The 17,733-nt window shown below is 42.1% G+C and overlaps 1 protein-coding gene across 1 annotated transcript in view; it reads right to left on the minus strand.

Annotated features, from left to right (window-relative positions):
* agtrap (angiotensin II receptor-associated protein) overlaps window positions 1-17,733 on the minus strand; it is a 38,535-nt gene that overhangs the window by 15,820 nt on the left and 4,982 nt on the right. Inside the window, exons 3-4 of the mRNA XM_056468754.1 lie at window positions 14,646-14,757; window positions 12,829-13,042 (exon numbers count right to left, since the gene is read on the minus strand). Of these exons, the coding sequence (XP_056324729.1) occupies window positions 12,829-13,042; window positions 14,646-14,757 (326 nt within the window). The remainder of the gene's footprint in view (window positions 1-12,828; window positions 13,043-14,645; window positions 14,758-17,733) is intronic.

Here is a 17,733-nt window from a genome sequence, read left to right on the forward strand (position 1 = left end):
TTCAGGCTGGTTTCCAGGCATTTCCAGCCTGTTCTTAGCTGGTCAGGCTGGGAGAAGACCAGCTAAAACCAGCTTGACCTGCCTAGCCAGGCTGGAAGCCCAGCCAAAACCAGCTATGTCCAGCTTAAACCAGGTGGTCATTTTCCAGCTAAACCAGCCAACCAGCCTAGGCTGGTTTAAGATGTTTTTTTTTTCAGTAGGGTAGGGGTATGATTATACTAGCACATAAGCTAACTGGGCTAACTAAACAGTAGAAAAGATAAGTGCTTATTTTCAAAACCCATGCATGCCTTTAATTATACATAAGTACACGAAAGGGTCAACATACATGCCTTATACATGCCATTTTAATGGTTAAATAAAATAGTCACGCTTTTTACATTATATAAATTATGAACGTGATTTCATACACTGTACTTTATAATTAGGCACTACAAACTATACCTATTACAACTCCAGTAAATTTCTTATGACACAGAGTAAAAAGATGCGTTTTGGTCGATCAGATCACACTTAAACAAGAGACACATTCCTGTTCAAATCTGGCATTTACATGAGGTTAGTCTTTTGTTCACCACCGAACATGTTCTGTATTTCTCTGATCTTTAAATCTAATACCACTAAAAAAAACTTTTTACGTACAACGTTTGTACAATTGGTACTAAAGCAATGAAATACTTTATGAATACTGTGGAGAGGTAAGCATGATTGAACACCCAATGAGGGGGGAGAGCAGGCTTGGAGCCCGGCGGCTAATCAGCAGGCCAATCAGAAATAATAAATAACACCTGTTTATTCTAGTGATTGGGCCGGAGAGACAACCTTCTTAAGGAGAACAGAAGGAGCAGCCGGGAGGAGAGGGAGAGAGCACACACACGCACACTACGGGTGTTGTGCACTCACTTAAAGGAAAATAAAAATCTATTGCTTACCTGAATCGCCGACCCTGTCTTCTTCTTCCCTTAACAACGAACTTTGCTACAGTGGTGCCGAAACCCGGGAAGAAGAAGAAACCCTGCTGCCAGAATGGTTACTCCGTCTACCAGTCCATGTGCGGAAGTCATCCAGGCGCTCGCGGCCCTCCACCAACAACAACACCATGCGCTGGGGGAGCTGAGAAAAAATCTGGAAAGACGCTTCCAAGTCCTCGTAGAGGCCCAGCGGGAGGACCGCGAGCTAATCCGGAGTCTGCTGGTCCAGGAGATCCGGCCCGCTCCGACATCTGCCGCCCACCCTCCCATCTCGCTACAGAAGATGGCACCGGAGGATGACCCGGAAGTGTTCCTGGACCTCTTCGAGAGGTTGGCGGAGGCGTGTGGCTGGCCGCGGGCCGAGAGGCCGGTAAGAGTTATCCCCCTGCTGTCAGGCGAAGCCCAAATTGCCGTGCAGCAGCTACCGGCCCAGAATCTCCTGGAGTACGCTCACCTGAAGCGAGCCGTTCTCCAGCGGGCCGGCCGCAATCCGGAAGAGCAGCGTCAGCTCTTCCGCTCCATGGAGCTGACTGCCAGTGGCCGGCCCTTCGTGTTCGCTCAGCAGCTCCGTGACGCCTGCCGCAGATGGCTGGTGAAGGATGGCCGGACCACCGACCAGCTGGTGGATGCCGTGGTGCAATTCATCACCCGCCTCCCCTCCCGAACATCGGAGTGGGTCCAGTGCCACCGGCCAGAGGATCTGGAGACGGCCATCCGGCTGGCGGAGGATCACCTGGTGGCGAGGTCCAGGGTCGGCGAAATAACCTCTCTCTCTTCTCCCCCTCTCCCTCTCTCTCCTCCTGTTCCCAGGCCCAGACTGCGGGGACCGCCCACACCAGCACCCAGATGGCGGTGCACAGAGGCGGACCTGCCGAACGTCCCAAGGGGGGCGGGTCCATATCCGGACGGCGGGGTGGAGCAACGACCCCTGGCGGTTCCCCAGACAGCGCCAGGTCTCTCTCCGGTTCAATCGGTTGGTCTTGCTGGCCCTGGGGGTATAGTGAGAAGGGCTGGGCCGATGCATTGGCGCCGCGGGGGCGAGAATAGCACACCAAAAATCTGCTCCATGAAGGAGGTGAGTGCGCTGATTCGGGTCCCCGCCACGCCAATCGTCGCCCCCGGTCGCGACGGGCTATACCGGATACCAGTGAGTATAAAAGGGGGTACATATCAAGCTTTGGTGGATTCGGGGTGCAACCAAACCTCCATTCACCAAAGCCTGCTTCAAGACCCGGCATTGGATACGAGCCGCACAGTAAGGGTAAGGTGTGTGCACGGGGACGTAATTCACTACCCGCTAACGGCGATAGACATTCAATTCCGGGGTAAAAAGCATAGTGTTGAGGTAGCAGTTAACCCGCACCTCAAACACCCGCTAATTCTGGGAACCAATTGGCCTGGATTTAATAGATTATTAGGGGTCTTATGTGCGTGTGTGTCTTGGAAGAAGAGATCGCCGGGTAGGGGGTGTGTCGCTCAGCTGGGGGAATCCCAAGCGGTGACGTCACACGCTGTCGCAGGGGAAGGGCTGGGAATTTCCCGGTGTAAAGACTTTCCCCTGGAACAGTCGCGTGACGACACGCTAAGACATGCACTCGAAAGAGTGCAGGTGATAGATGGGGAAAACCTCCAGCCTGACCGGCCCCTCTCCTATCCATATTTTTCGATCATTAATGACAGGGTGTATCGAGTGACCCAAGACGCTCAGACAAAAGAAGATACTACCCAATTATTAGTACCAAATAGCCGCCGGGAAATGCTTTTCCAGGCGGCTCATGCTAATCCTATGGCTGGACATTTAGGTCAGGCGGCCACATTAAATCGCCTCATGACCCGATTCTTTTGGCCGGGCATTCACGGGGATGTCAGCAAATGGTGCGCTGCGTGCCGTGAATGTCAGCTGGTAAATCCACCGGCCACCCCAAAAGCGCCTTTGCGCCCGTTACCAATTATGGAGATGCCCTTCGAGAGAATTGGTATGGATCTCATCGGGCCATTAGAGCGATCCGCACGCGGGCACCGGTTTGCACTAGTCCTAGTGGATTATGCAACCCGCTACCCGGAAGCAGTAGCGCTCCGTAACATCTCAGCAAAAAGTGTTGCGGAAGCTCTGTTTCGTATAATCTCCCGAGTGGGAATCCCCAAGGAGATTCTCACTGATCAAGGCACCGCGTTCATGTCACGCACCATGCGCGAACTTTATGGATTATTGGGCATTAAATCCATTCGCACCAGCGTCTATCACCCACAAACAGACGGGCTGGTGGAAAGGTTTAATCGCACGCTTAAATCAATGATCCGTAAATTCGTTCACGAGGACGCGAAAAATTGGGATAAGTGGTTAGAGCCCTTGTTATTTGCTGTGCGGGAGGTTCCCCAAGCCTCCACGGGGTTTTCCCCCTTCGAGCTTCTCTATGGCAGACAGCCCAGAGGGGTTTGGATGTCATTAGAGAGGCTTGGGAGGACGAGCCTTCTAAGAGTAAAAATGAAATTCAGTATATTCTGGACCTTAGAGCAAAACTCCACACACTGGGGCGGCTCTCTACGGAGAATTTGCTTAAGGCTCAGGATGACCAACGCCGGCGATATGACAAGCGCACTAAACTACGTAAATTTGCACAGGGAGATAAAGTCCTTGTACTATTACCCACTTCCAGCTCTAAATTACTCGCCAAGTGGCAAGGGCCGTTTGTGGTCACACGACGAGTCGGTGATCTCGATTACGAGGTGGTTCGTTCGGACAGGGCTGATTCACCGTCAGATTTATCACATTAATCTGCTGAAGCAGTGGAGGGAGCCGGAGGAAGTGGCGCTGGCTACGCTTGTTACTAACGAGGATGACCTGGGGCCAGAGAGCCCCGGCCGGGAACGGCCGGGCGCTCTGGTCACCGGAGGGGATCATCTCTTAGCGAGCCAGCTCCTCGATATCCGGCACCTCCAACATGAATTCTCTGATGTGTTCTCACCCCTGCCCGGTCGTACTAACCTGATTCAGCACCATATCGAGACCGAACCGGGCGTGGTCGTTAGGACCCGGCCGTATCGCCTACCTGAACACAAGAAAAAAGTGATTCAGGAAGAATTGAGTAATATGTTGAAAATGGGAGTAGTAGAAGAGTCCCACAGCGACTGGGCCAGCCCGATTGTCTTGGTACCCAAGACTGACGGCTCGGTCCGGTTCTGTGTGGATTATCGCAAGGTAAATGCGGTGTCAAAATTCGACGCCTATCCAATGCCGCGTATTGACGAGTTGCTCGACCGGTTAGGTGCTGCTCGATTATACTCGACTTTGGATTTAACGAAGGGCTATTGGCAGATCCCCTTGACTCCAATATCCCGCGAAAAAACGGCTTTCACAACGCCGTTTGGATTACACCAATTCGTGACACTTCCGTTCGGGCTGTTCGGGGCACCGGCAACGTTTCAGCGTCTGATGGATAAAATACTCGGCCCTCACGTGGCATATGCCGCTGCTTATTTAGATGACATCATCATTTACAGTAATGACTGGCAGCGGCATATGCAACACCTGAGGGCGGTATTGTCGGCGCTGAGACGGGCCGGGCTCACGGCTAACCCACGGAAGTGCGCAATTGGGCGAGTGGAAGTAAGGTATCTGGGCTTCCACTTAGGCCACGGGCAGGTGCAGCCCCAAATTGATAAGACTGCAGCTATTGCCACCTGTCCGAGACCTAAGACCAAGAAGGAGGTGAGACAGTTTTTGGGGCTGGCGGGATACTATAGGCGTTTTGTCCCTAATTATTCGGCCCTCGTCAGCTCATTGACTGATCTCACTAAAAAGGAGGGACCAGATACCGTCCAATGGTCGGAGCAGTGTCAACAGGCCTTCTCAAAGGTAAAATCTATACTTTGCGGGGGGCCACTATTGCACGCTCCTGATTTTGCTCTCCCCTTTCTGTTACAGACGGATGCATCCGATCGGGGTCTGGGGGCGGTTCTCTCCCAGGAGGTGGCAGGAGTGGAACGGCCGGTGCTGTACATTAGCCGAAAACTCAGTAAGAGTGAGGCTAAGTACAGCACCATAGAGAAGGAGTGCCTGGCGATCAGGTGGGCCGTTCTCACTCTTCGCTATTACCTCCTGGGCAGGGAATTCGTCCTCTGTTCAGATCATGCTCCTCTCCAGTGGCTTCACCGCATGAAGGATACCAACGCGCGGATCACCCGTTGGTATCTAGCGTTACAGCCTTTTAAATTCAAGGTGGTCCACAGGCCGGGGGCGCAGATGGCTGTGGCCGACTTCCACTCCAGGGCGGGGGGGAGGGCTGCAGGCCGGACGGCTCCCCGGCCTGAGGCGGGCGGTGGGGGTATGTGGAGAGGTAAGCATGATCGAACACCCAATGAGGGGGGAGAGCAGGCTTGGAGCCCGGCGGCTAATCAGCAGGTCAATCAGAAATAATAAATAACACCTGTTTATTCTAGTGATTGGGCCGGAGAGACAACCTTCTTAAGGAGAACAGAAGGAGCAGCCGGGAGGAGAGGGAGAGAGCACACACACGCACACTACGGGTGTTGTGCACTCACTTAAAGGAAAATAAAAATCTATTGCTTACCTGAATCGCCGACCCTGTCTTCTTCTTCCCTTAACAACGAACTTTGCTACAAATACGTTATAAATTTGAGATTTATTTCCTCTGTTTACAACGAGTTCATATTTCCTAGTGCAGAATTTAATCTTTTAAAGAGGTTAGTTTTAACATGTATATAATATAGCCTACACCGTTGTCTTCATTTAAATTTGTTAGATAGATTGTTAGATAAATATTTTAGAACATCAAAAGTATTTATACTGGGTGATTTATGAATAAAAATATAATGCCAAGGATCAGGAATTTATCACATGAATAAAGATTATGCAACAATATATTAACAGCATTAATGACTTTATTTGTTAAATAAAATATACTTAATACTCTAAAAACAACAAAACTAAAACAAATAGTGAAATCAAATAAGCTGCAAAAGTGCTGTTTGACGAAAATGAAAAAAATTGTAAAAAATTTAAAAAAGAATTTGAAGTCAAATTCATCATCAAAAGAAAAACAAACAAAAATGTATTTATGACAAAACTAAGTGTTAATTTAAGACATTTATTAGTAAAAAAATATAGGCCTACAGAATTACATTTTAGAGTATATGAACAAGTATGGCAGCTGTTGTTCTAAACAACCATTACATTAAGTTTTGTGTCCAGGTGATGATACACTGGGCAACTTTTTGAGCAATGTTGTTGGACAATATTGTAGAAGGATGTTGCCTGGCTACTTTGCTGTTGAAAATGGGCAGTTTTACAAAAAAATTAGAAATGTAAGTTATTTTGTATAGATGTAGATGTGTAGTGTAGTTATCACCATAAAAATAAAACAGGTAGTAGTAATGAGTACTTTTTACTTAAGAACATTTTTCAGGCCATACTTCTTTACTTTTACTTGGGTACAAAAGTTCTTTCTTTTTTTAAAGGTACCTGGCTCTTCACAGGAAAAAAAAATGTGTGGCTTTGCCTCAAGGACACCTCACAGTTCATTGCCAGACTACACAGTGCCCTGAGGCAAACTAGACTGCTCTTTTTGTGTGTATCCAGTGCAGAACAAAAGACCCAGGATCTGCCGCTGAATGAAACATTACACCACTGGAACTTCTCTTTCTGCACTTCTCACAGTAACACAAGTTTCAGAGATACATGCTGGCTCTGAACTGAAAGTCTGATGTGCTTATACAGATACTATTATAAAAGTGAGTTTTTCCTGTCTCTGCTTAAAAGAAAACCTTTGTCCACATCAAAACGCAAAACCACCACACAGTAATGCACTGTCAAGGGCTTTAAATTCCATTAGAGTGAGACAGGGGATAGTTGTAACAATTGTCAGTTGTAACACTTTCAATCTCTAAAATCAGGCACTAGCTACAACTCAGCTGAATCACTTCACACATGTTCATATTCATAAAGGAGTCCTGTGGCAAATTCAGCACATGTTAAAGGAGAAAACTACATTTGAGCTATGAAAGTCATATTTTTACTGAAATAATTTTTGGGATAACTATGCCTGATTTGTAGTTAAATCCATCAAAGTTAAAGGATGCCAATTGTGCATCTATGTAGATATTGTTATTGTATGTTGTTGATGATAATGTTTTAGCTGTTAGCTGTAAGGTAAGCAAATGCATGTCTACAAAATTATGCGGTCATTACAACAACCAAACTCTTGGGGCTCTATTTTAACGATCTAGGCGCAAAGTCTAAAGTGCATGGTGCAAAAGTATTACGGGTGTGTCCAAATCCACTTTTGCTATTTTAAGAACGGAAAAATATGGTCTGCGCCCCGGCACATGGTCTAACAGGGTTGTGCCTATTCTCTCAATGAGATATAAGTGTGTTTTGAGAATAAACCAGAGTCTCATCTCCCATTCCCTCTAAGAACCAGTTGTGTTACGGCATGGCGCATTTGCTATGTACATGGCGGACTTTTTTAAGTGGAAAAACTGAATGCTTCATTAGTGAGAAAACAGTTAAACAGACCATCTGCAGTGCTAGGATAAAGAACGAGCCTCGTCTATTCTGCCTTTTTACATTCTCTTTCTCTTTCTGTCTTTCATGAATAAGGAAATAGTGTTGTACCCACTCCACTGAAGACATCCATTAGCCTACATATTTAATTTAGTTTGTTAAGCGCAAAGATTTGTTTCAAATCTATTTCTAAATTCAGTTTCAATTTCCAGCAAACGAATAAATGAACAATAATAATGAAGTGTGGTCAAAAAACTGAGTTATATCCAAACACACGTCCTATGCCCCATATGGTCCAATAGGTGGACAAAGCTTGTTTTTTAATGAAACAAATATAAATATGCATATAATAAATAATACTACTAATAATAATAACATACAAATGCAAGTTGTCATGAATAAACTGAAAAAAGACCCCGAGATGAAGGCATGGCACTGGTTTTTATATTTGTGTAGAAAGTAATGCATTTTGTAATATTTTAATCCTTTAATTCTTTTTCATTTGTAAAGATATTTGCACATTGCTGTACATCCTGTGTGTATTAACTGCCACACCAAATTATTTTTTTTAACAATCCTATAGTTTCGAAAATATCAGCCTCTACCAAATGGTTGATATGTCGGTTTATGGTATAAGTACCGGAAATAATACATATAATATGAAAAATCTGAAAAATATTAAGTATAAGACAAATTTATTTTAAACATGATCAAAATAAAACATATTTGAATACTAAATCATCTATATTTTTCGAAGTATGCCATAAAATTTTTCAGATTCTCATTTAACATTTTTTTTTAATTTATTTTTTACAATAAAACCAAAATGAAGTGTAGAAGTGTAACAGAATTATGTTATATATTTTTTTAAACCAACAATGCTGTGTGTGTAAACCATTATCTAAAACAGTCATTCTTTAAATGACTTTAACAGTTATTATTTAAAACAGTAAAAACATGGTCAACCATTTGGTAGAGCAGGTAGTTAAAGGGTTAAGCAATGTGTATGCGTTTAAAGCACACAACTAACGTGCTCTGCACCAGACTTTAGACCTGCTTTTAGCTGGTCTATTGCACAAGCTTTTTTAGATCCTCAAAATACCAACCCACCAACAATGCGCCTTAACACACCTCTTTTCAAGATCGGCACACCCATGAGTCCACAAAGTGGCACAAATGGATTTGCTATTTAAACAATGTGGTGCAAAATGGCAAAATAAGGGTTGATAATAGGGCCCTTGGTTAGTAACACAAGTGAATTGTTACCACCAACTTATTTTACGCACCAGATGTCCTTCCAGCCGTAACCAAGTGGGAAAAACCCATACACACACTCATTCACTATAGTTAGTTCATCTAATTCACCTATACCCACGTCCTTGGACTGTGAGGGAAACCGGAGCACTCAGAGGACACCTACATCAACACGGGGAGGACATGCAAACTCCACACAAAAATGCCAACTTGCCCAGCCAGTCAAACAACCTTCTTACTGTAAGGCGACAGTCCTAATCACTGAGCCACCATGTCACCAATTGTATTAATATGATTTATTTGATTTTATATGATTTTGAGTAGTTGCGCATCGATGGATTTTTTCTTCAGTGTTTAGACATTCAGCAGTGAAAATTAAATCACACTGAACTGAACTCTGAAAACTTGACAGACAGTTTAAAATTACTAGAACATCTGTGTTAAGCTGCTTTGACACAATCTACATTGTAAAAGAGCTATAGATTAAAGATGAATTTAATTTCATTTCATTATTCCTATAGCTCTTGAAAGTTAAAGACCTTAAAGCCAAATAACTCATAACTGTGTTCAGCGGGCTCATGAAGCCTTGTTGAAGCTGACACACATTTGCACATTTTATTCAGCTTTGAAACACAGAGACACACAGCAACTTTGCTGAAAACTCAATGTTGATTAAAAAGCTTTCAAATCCATTTTTAAAATCAATTCTTATTTAATACTGTTACGTCCCACCCGGGGGAAAATGCTAATGTCACATTTGACCACATGGTGACTATAGGGTGAATTATAACATTTCACTCATTCTGTTTGAAACTAAACTAAGCACGTTCTGTTTGTGTTGCTAAGATAACGTTTATGCCATTTAATAGCGGACACTTGTACCTAGTTTCAATCAAATTTTGAATGCACTGGCTTAAGAGATTTTAAAGATATAGAGAGAAATGTAAAAAATGTTACATTAAATGTAAACAACTATCCCGGTCTCCCCTTCTACTGTTATGATCAGTCATGTTCTTACATTAGAGTGAAAATTATTTCTGAAAGTTTCACATTTGTGTGGAAAGTGGTGACCAGGGGATTTGATTTTGAATGTTATACTGTGAGCATTATCAAAGGAAAAGGCATAGGAAAATCTAAAATGTTATTCCTTTTTTTGATTCATTCATACATTCATTCAATGTGCGTACACACATGCACACACACTAAAAATGAAAATTAGGGAACTACAATTTCCTAAATTTGAGGTCATCACTTAGTCCTACTTTGAAAAACCCAACAGTCAACTTTATCAAATGAATTGAGTGGTTACCTCAAAACTTACTAAAAGTTAATTCTACTATTTAAAAAAAAAGGTTTGAACTCTGTGTTATTGAGTTAATTAAATACCTCATTACTTCAGCTTAAATGAAGTAAGTTCACAGTACTCATAGATTAGTTTTTTTTTTTTTAACTCAAATGGTTTGTAGCAATCGGTTTCCTCAAACAGTTTGGGTTGCCCTAACTTATTGGGTTTTACAGTACTCAGTAAAACCTTCTAGTTGTGACGCAACAGTGCTAATCACTCAGCCACCGTGTCGCCCTTGAGTCATTCAGTCAAATAAAAACAGGGACATACTGTCAATCATAGCAGATACACTGTCCAAATGTTAACAATTATTGCATTACAAAAATATACTTGTTACAAGTTGCTTGTCATGTTTCAGTTGTAGATCAATATTTTTAAATAATAATAATAATAATAATAATGTCATATCTATATTTTTATTTGTGTGTGAATCAATTGTAGGTAGAATCTGTGCAGCATAGGGGAGTCATTTGTACTTTATACCAGCAGTTCACAATGTTAGCAAAATGAAACTGCTGACAGTCATTAGCCTCTATTACATCCAGGAAGCACACATGATCATGTGGTCAATGACCATAGACATAGAAGTAGGGGAAAAAAAAGTCCTCAAATGGAACATTAGCTTTACATTTCTGAGATGCTGTTTAAGCATTAAGCAGACAGAATGGATAAGCAATCTAATGCTAATTGACTGAACATTTACTTTGTTTACATGGACATCAGTAAATTAATTATTTGCCTTAATCTGAATAAGTCAATAATATGATTAAGGTGTTTACATGACAAATGTTCCTTTCATAATCCTGTTTTACATGTTATAGCACATAATTCCATTAACGTCATTGCGTCACTGGGCTATCCAACATTTTCTTTAGAGTTTCGTGTAATTTCGTGTGTTTCATTTTTAATTTGTTGACTTTAACTGCAGTTTGGCACTTTCACTTTCATTCAGAAACATTTCATGCATGCCCCCGTGACAAACTAAATATTGGATGCGAGTATGAACGGCTGGAAGAGTATTTTTAATGGAATTTGATACCGCACGATGTATGTGAAAAAAACCTCAGCATTTCGCAATGCATGTCTGTGTGTCTGTGGTCCTTTACTGACTCAGAAGGTGCAGAGGGTAGAGTGAAATAGCTGTGTGTGTATAGACTATCCTGTCGTAAAATGTGACAAAAAATCCACATGACATTCATTAATTCATTTTCTTTTTGGCTTAGTCCCTTTATTAATCTGGGGTCGCCACAGTGGAATGAACCGCCAACTTATCCAGCACATGAATTATGCAGCGGATGCTCTTCCAGCTGCAACTCATCACTGGGAAACACCCAAACACCCTCATACACTACGGACAATTTTAGCTTACTCAATTGACCTATAACATATGTCTTTGGACTTGTGGGAGAAACCGGAGCACCTGGAGGAAACCTACGCGAACGTGGGGAGAACATGCAAACTCAACACAGAAATGCCAACTGACCCAGCCGAGGCTTGAACCAGTGACCCTCTTGCTGTGAGGCGACAGCACTACCTAGACGCCACCACGTCGCCCAATCCACATGACAGTAATAGTTTAATTACGTGTCTCTACTGCACTTCAATAATGCGACCAAAATCTGCATACTACACGTCTTAATTTGATTTCTGTTTAGTTTGATTATGAACTTAATCGGATTACATTAATTTTTAAAAATCAAGATTTACATGGTAGAGGTTGACTCTTAATCAGAGTATTGTCTTAATCGCATTAAAATCGGATTATTGGTGTCCATGTAAAAGTACTCACTTTGTGCAAACAATAAACGGGATGGTGTTAATGGTAAGGTGACAACAGATCAATGTTATGCTAGTTCTGTTTAGAGTTTTAAAAATGTGACTACAGATTGGACACAGTGATGTTAGCAATTAAAAAAAAAACTGTAGGAGAAATTTGACTGAAACCTACTCTGCACTGGCCGAAGAGTAAAGAATCAAAATGGTAGTAACGTTTGCTGAGGAGCATGTGGTGTGAGCAGATGAGAACTGGTCCAAAGCTCATTTTAGTGATGAAATCAAGTTTCATTTTATTTGGGTCTGGAAAGAAGTATTTTCAAGAATATTTTTGTCATCAAATTGAGGAAAACTGAAACCAAGAAGTTGGTAAAATGTGGAGAAGGAAGTGTCATGGTTTGGGAAATTTTCTTCTGCAGCAAGACCAATATATTTCATCATAGCAGTGTGAGGTACTATTAAAGTTCTTTGTACACATCTGTGCTGGTCATTCAAAGCAAGAGCCTGCACACTTCCTACTGCTTTCAGATATGCTGCAAAGTCAGATGTGAGTTGTAATCTATACTATTAAAAAACATAATCTAACAAGATCTAACATAAAAAAAAAATCTGTCAAAACTAGCCTAATTCCTCTAGACCCAAGTACTGTTCTTAAAATTATAGTCAGGCTGCCTGTCTGTTCATTTCTGGGGGCCACTCTGTCAGGCATGTGTCTTGTGACCGGTTCTCAAATTCAATTACCCGCTCCTATTTTTTAATATTTATTTTTCTTGACATATTCAGTGAAATACTGCTCAGAACTATAATAATTAAAATAGACTCAATAATATTTTGGACCCTGAGCAAACAATGGTGGTATTTTATCCCTACTAAAATACTTTTACATGTACCACAAACCATTATGGACCAATATTCAGTCACCAATTATTCTTTCTTCCTTAGGCTTTCAGTTACTCACTTACCAAAATTGACGTTGTATTCGCCTCCTCGCTCACGGTACATCTGGTAGACAAAGAAGCAGGAAACAGGTTTGAGCAAGAGGCTCAGGATGGCCATGCCTCCACTAAAGCGGAACAGGTCACGTGTGGATCTCTCATACAGGAGTTCAGCTGCTGCATAGTAGATCCCGAAATGAACAATATCAGTCAAGATGGTCACTGCCAGTCCAATCAAGAACTTAATGGAAGAGAGCAAAGACCAAACATTAGTATAGCAAATATATTACACACACACACACACACACACACACACACGCACACACACACACACACACACACACACACACACATACTAAAACATTTACTCTCGGCTTAAAGATACTACATACAGTAACAGTAGTCATCAAATTTTAAACCTTACACTGAATGTTTACTGTGATTTCTTGCTAGAGTATATATATCATTCAGCTGTTATTTTTCTTAGAGCATGGTGCTTAGCCAAAATGGGTTAAGCATCATGCATTTAAGAAATGTATTAAGGAAAAACACTCAACGGCCACTTTATTAGGTACACCTTACTAGTATCGGGTTGGACCCCTTTTGCCTTAAGAACTGCCTTAATCCTTCGTGGCATAGCTTCAACAAGGTACTGGAAATATTCCTTAGACATTTTGGTCCATATTGACATGATAGCATCAAGCAACTGCTGCAGATTTGTCTGCTGCACATCCATGATGCGGATCACCCATTCCACCACATCCAAAAGGTTCTCTATTGGATTGAGAGCTGGTGACTGTGGAGGCCATTTGAGTACAGTGAACTCATTTTCATGTCTGAGATGATTCGCGCTTTATGACATGGTGCGTTATCCTGCTGTAAGTAGCCATCAGAAGATGGGTACACTGTGGTAATAAAGGGATGGACATGGTCAGCAACAATACTCAGGTACGCTGTGGCATTGACACGATGCTCAATTGGTAGTAATGGGCCCAAAGTGTCAAGGAAATATCCCCCACACCATAACCCCACCACTACCAGCCTGAACTGTTGATATAAGGCAGGATGGATCAATGCTTTCATGTTGTTGATGCCAAATTCTGACCCTACCATTCGAATGTTGCAGCAGAACTTGAGACTCACCAGACCAGGCGACATTTTCCAATCTTACATTGTCCAATTTTGGTGAGCCTGTGCGAATTATAGCCTCAGTTTCCTGTTCTTAACTGACAGGAGTGGCACCTACTGTGGTCTTCAGCTACTGTAGCCCATCCGCCTCAAGGTTCGTTGTGTTGTGCATCTAGAGATGCTCTTCTGCATACCTCATTTTTAACAAGTGGTTATTTGAGTTGCTGTTGCCTTTCTATCAGCTCGAACCAGTCTGGCCATTCTCTTATGACCTCTGGCATCAACAAGGCATTTGCGCATAACAGGACTGCCGCTCACTGGATATTTTCTCTTTCTCTGACCATTCTCTGTAAACCCTAGAGATGGTTGTGCATGAAAATGCCAGTAGATCAGCAGTTTCTGAAATACTCAGACCAACCCGTCCAGCACCATCAACCATGCCACATTCAAAGTCACTTAAATCACCTTTCTTCCCCATTCTGATGCTCGGTTTGAACTGCAGGAGATCATCTTAACCATGTCTACATACCTAAATACATTGAGTTGCTGCCATTTGATTGGCTGATTAGAAAATTTGCATAAACAAGCAGTTGGAGGAGCGTACATAATAAAATGACCGGTGAGTGTCAAAAGTCTAGCTATGGATTTCTCATCGGTCATCAATACTAAACAAATAAATAATCTAAAAAGCCTTCATGCATAAATAAAACACCTACCAATAAAACAGCATCTATGGAGTCTCTCTGTGCTATGGCCCACACTCCCACTGCAAGAACACTGAAGTTCCCCAACACATAGGAAGCTGGAAGCCAGGAAAGTAAGCATGCCCTGTGTAAGCACATATTCAAACTGTTAAAAGAAACATTGTACTTAGCACTCTCCTTGAACTCAATTTGGTGAAGTTTTTTGTAAAGATACTCCATAATGTGGTTAAAAAGTACACCAATAAATGGCTTCTGATCAAAACAAACAAACATAGTTATACATTTTCCTGTTGTCAAGCTTAAAGTTCCAGAAATGCACAACTCCAGCTGCTTTTATCAAACCACAATAAGAGAACATTTAATTACTGAAATATTTGACATGTTTTCATTTAATCCACAGCTCTATGCAAACAACTGTGTAGGTAAAACATACAAGTGTATCAGAGAATTATAATGTCAGTGACTAAGAGGAATTATAAATGATGAGTTTTAGGAATGAACACCGTAGTCTCCATAGACTAGAGCTTAGATTGGGCCCAAAAACTACCCGAGCCCTTGCACCTTATGACCGAACTGTAATTACGACAAAAATGTAATTAAGAAGACTGATTTAAGGCAGACTTTTCTTAATATGTGGGTCGTTATAACAGACATTCACGACTATAATTCTGAGTTGTTTGAACTACAGAAATTAGTTTAAATTTATCTTAATGAATAATGCAACTGTAACACCTGGGTTCACTTCAGGAAGGCACAGGGTTGCAGGAGTATCAAATACGTAGAGTTATTAAGAAACACTTGCATGGAAGAACACAGGAATGACATGGTGTGAACACAGGTGAAATAATTACACAGGGGATGAACACAGGTGAAACTCATGACTCAAACATGGAACCTGACCGCAACAAGGATGAAAGGAGCACAATCTCATTTGAATTTAAAGCAACTGTCAAAATCTAAAAGAGGTAGTTTCAAAGAGTTCAAAGAAATTATTTGTTGGCTATTTTGAGCTGAAACATCACATACTCTAATGTCCCCGCCCCTTTTTGCAGTGCCGTGCGACAGAATTTCACACACACAAAGCCCAGTGTGACCGCAGCTGTGGTGGGGAGAGTGTGGTCGAACACCCAGAAAGGGGGGAGAGCGAGTGGAGACACCGGCGGCTGGTCAGTAGCCCAATCAGAAATAATTAATAACACCTGCTTTCTCTAGTGATTGGGCCAAAGAGACGCCTTCTTAAGGAAGCGAGAGAGACCAGTCGGGAGAGAGAGCTGAGCTACAACAAGAGCCTTTGAGCCTTATGTTGAACCAGTGAAAAATAAAATTAATAAAATTGTCACTTACCTTATCGCCGACCCTGTCTTCTTCTTCCCACACAAAGAACCTTTCTACAGCAGCTTATAGCTGCGGTCACACTAGAGTTTGTGTGTGCGAAATTCAGTCAGGCGGCGATGCGAAAAGGGGCAGGATTAAACAAGATGATTAGAAATTAAAAAAAGAGAGCTATTGCTCCATGTTTTAAACTTCTGTCCATAGAGATCATGTTTTGATCCTCGATTGGTCTTACGCAGTGATACAATTTTGCAGGTCGGAGTTTACCAAGCTTGAACTTTGCACCGCAGCAACATGCGAAACTTGACGCATGACCTTGTGTTTCCGGTCTGACGCATTCGCGTGCGTATGAATGGAAGTCTATGGGAGGAAGAGCCCAGTGTGACCGCAGATTAAGTCAACTTAACTAATTTGAAACAGGTGTTAGGAATTAATCAACAGAATAAAAAAAGGATAACACGGAACCTGACAGCAACAAGGACAAAGCATGTAAACTGCATTGTTTGCTTATTTAGAGTAGATTGTAACAAAAGGCTGACTATGATCCTTTGAGGGGAATCCCCATTTTTTTACTATCACCTCTTTCACACCGCATGCGTGAGCATAGCGTGTTTTTTCCATTGTCCATGTTAATAGATTAGAGTTTTCAAACTGCACACAGAAGCTGCACGTCAGTGCAGAGTGTAAACAACACTGAAGCAGCAGTGTCGCGATCATTTCAGCACTAGGTCTATTTTTACCACTGCTCATGCTCAATAAAAATAACAGCACTTTGACAATAACAAAATCATGTTAACACATGAAATTACAATAAATAGTAACCATTTTACCCAATAAATGCATCGATGAGATTTACAGATTTTCTGCCTTTTTTCTGCTCTACATCGGACTGCGCACTCGCTGCTTCATCCCTCTGCTTGCGCATGCAATGTGAATGTGTGCCAATGGAGGAGATGCTGTTGTAGGAGCTAGAGCGTTGCTGCTCATGACACACGTTGGAATTATGCAACTTTGTAGACCTGCACGTGTTGCTTAGGCCAACTTTACTTAAATATTTGTAGAATATTTCTAATTAAGGCATAGCTTTCCACCCAGTTAGGCTAATTAAGTAATGACTAAAAAAACCCTCAAAAGCTTGATCACGGTCAGGACCGGCCGGCCTGAAGATGTGGCAGGAAATATAGACCTGATCTGGCCCGTGGGTTGGGTCAATTCTGAACTCGAGTTCAGGCAGAGAATCTAAAGTATATTATAGACTTCTTTATTTATATTTTTCACAGAAACAACGTCAGTTCGGTTTTTAATTTGCTGCTAAGTTGATGGACAGGCTTTTGTAGCTCCGCCCTCTTTTAAATGAGGGAACAGGGAGCACAATCTCATTTGATGTTAAAGCGACTGTCAAAAATCTGAAAGAGGCAGCTTCAAAGAATTCAAAGAAATTATTTGTTGGCTATTTTGAGCTGAAACATCCCATACTCTAATGTCATCAGAGATTTATTTTTGCATCTTTTAAAAAGGGGCATGATAGGTTCCCTTAAAATACACATAAGTCAACTTAACTGATTTGAAACAGGTGTGAGGAATTAATCAGCAACCAAAAGTCTAGGGAACTGGAGCAAACCGAAATAGGACACCCAAAGCAACCAGAAACTAAAGAACTAAAACATAATCTCTACATGCTCAGTGAACAATATCATGAATTAATTAACATAAATTTATTATTATTAATATTGATGTAGGTGACACGGTGGGTCAGTAGTTACCATAG

The sequence above is a fragment of the Danio aesculapii genome, chromosome 11 (genome assembly GCF_903798145.1).
Source record: "Danio aesculapii chromosome 11, fDanAes4.1, whole genome shotgun sequence".
Lineage (NCBI taxonomy): Eukaryota > Metazoa > Chordata > Actinopteri > Cypriniformes > Danionidae > Danio > Danio aesculapii.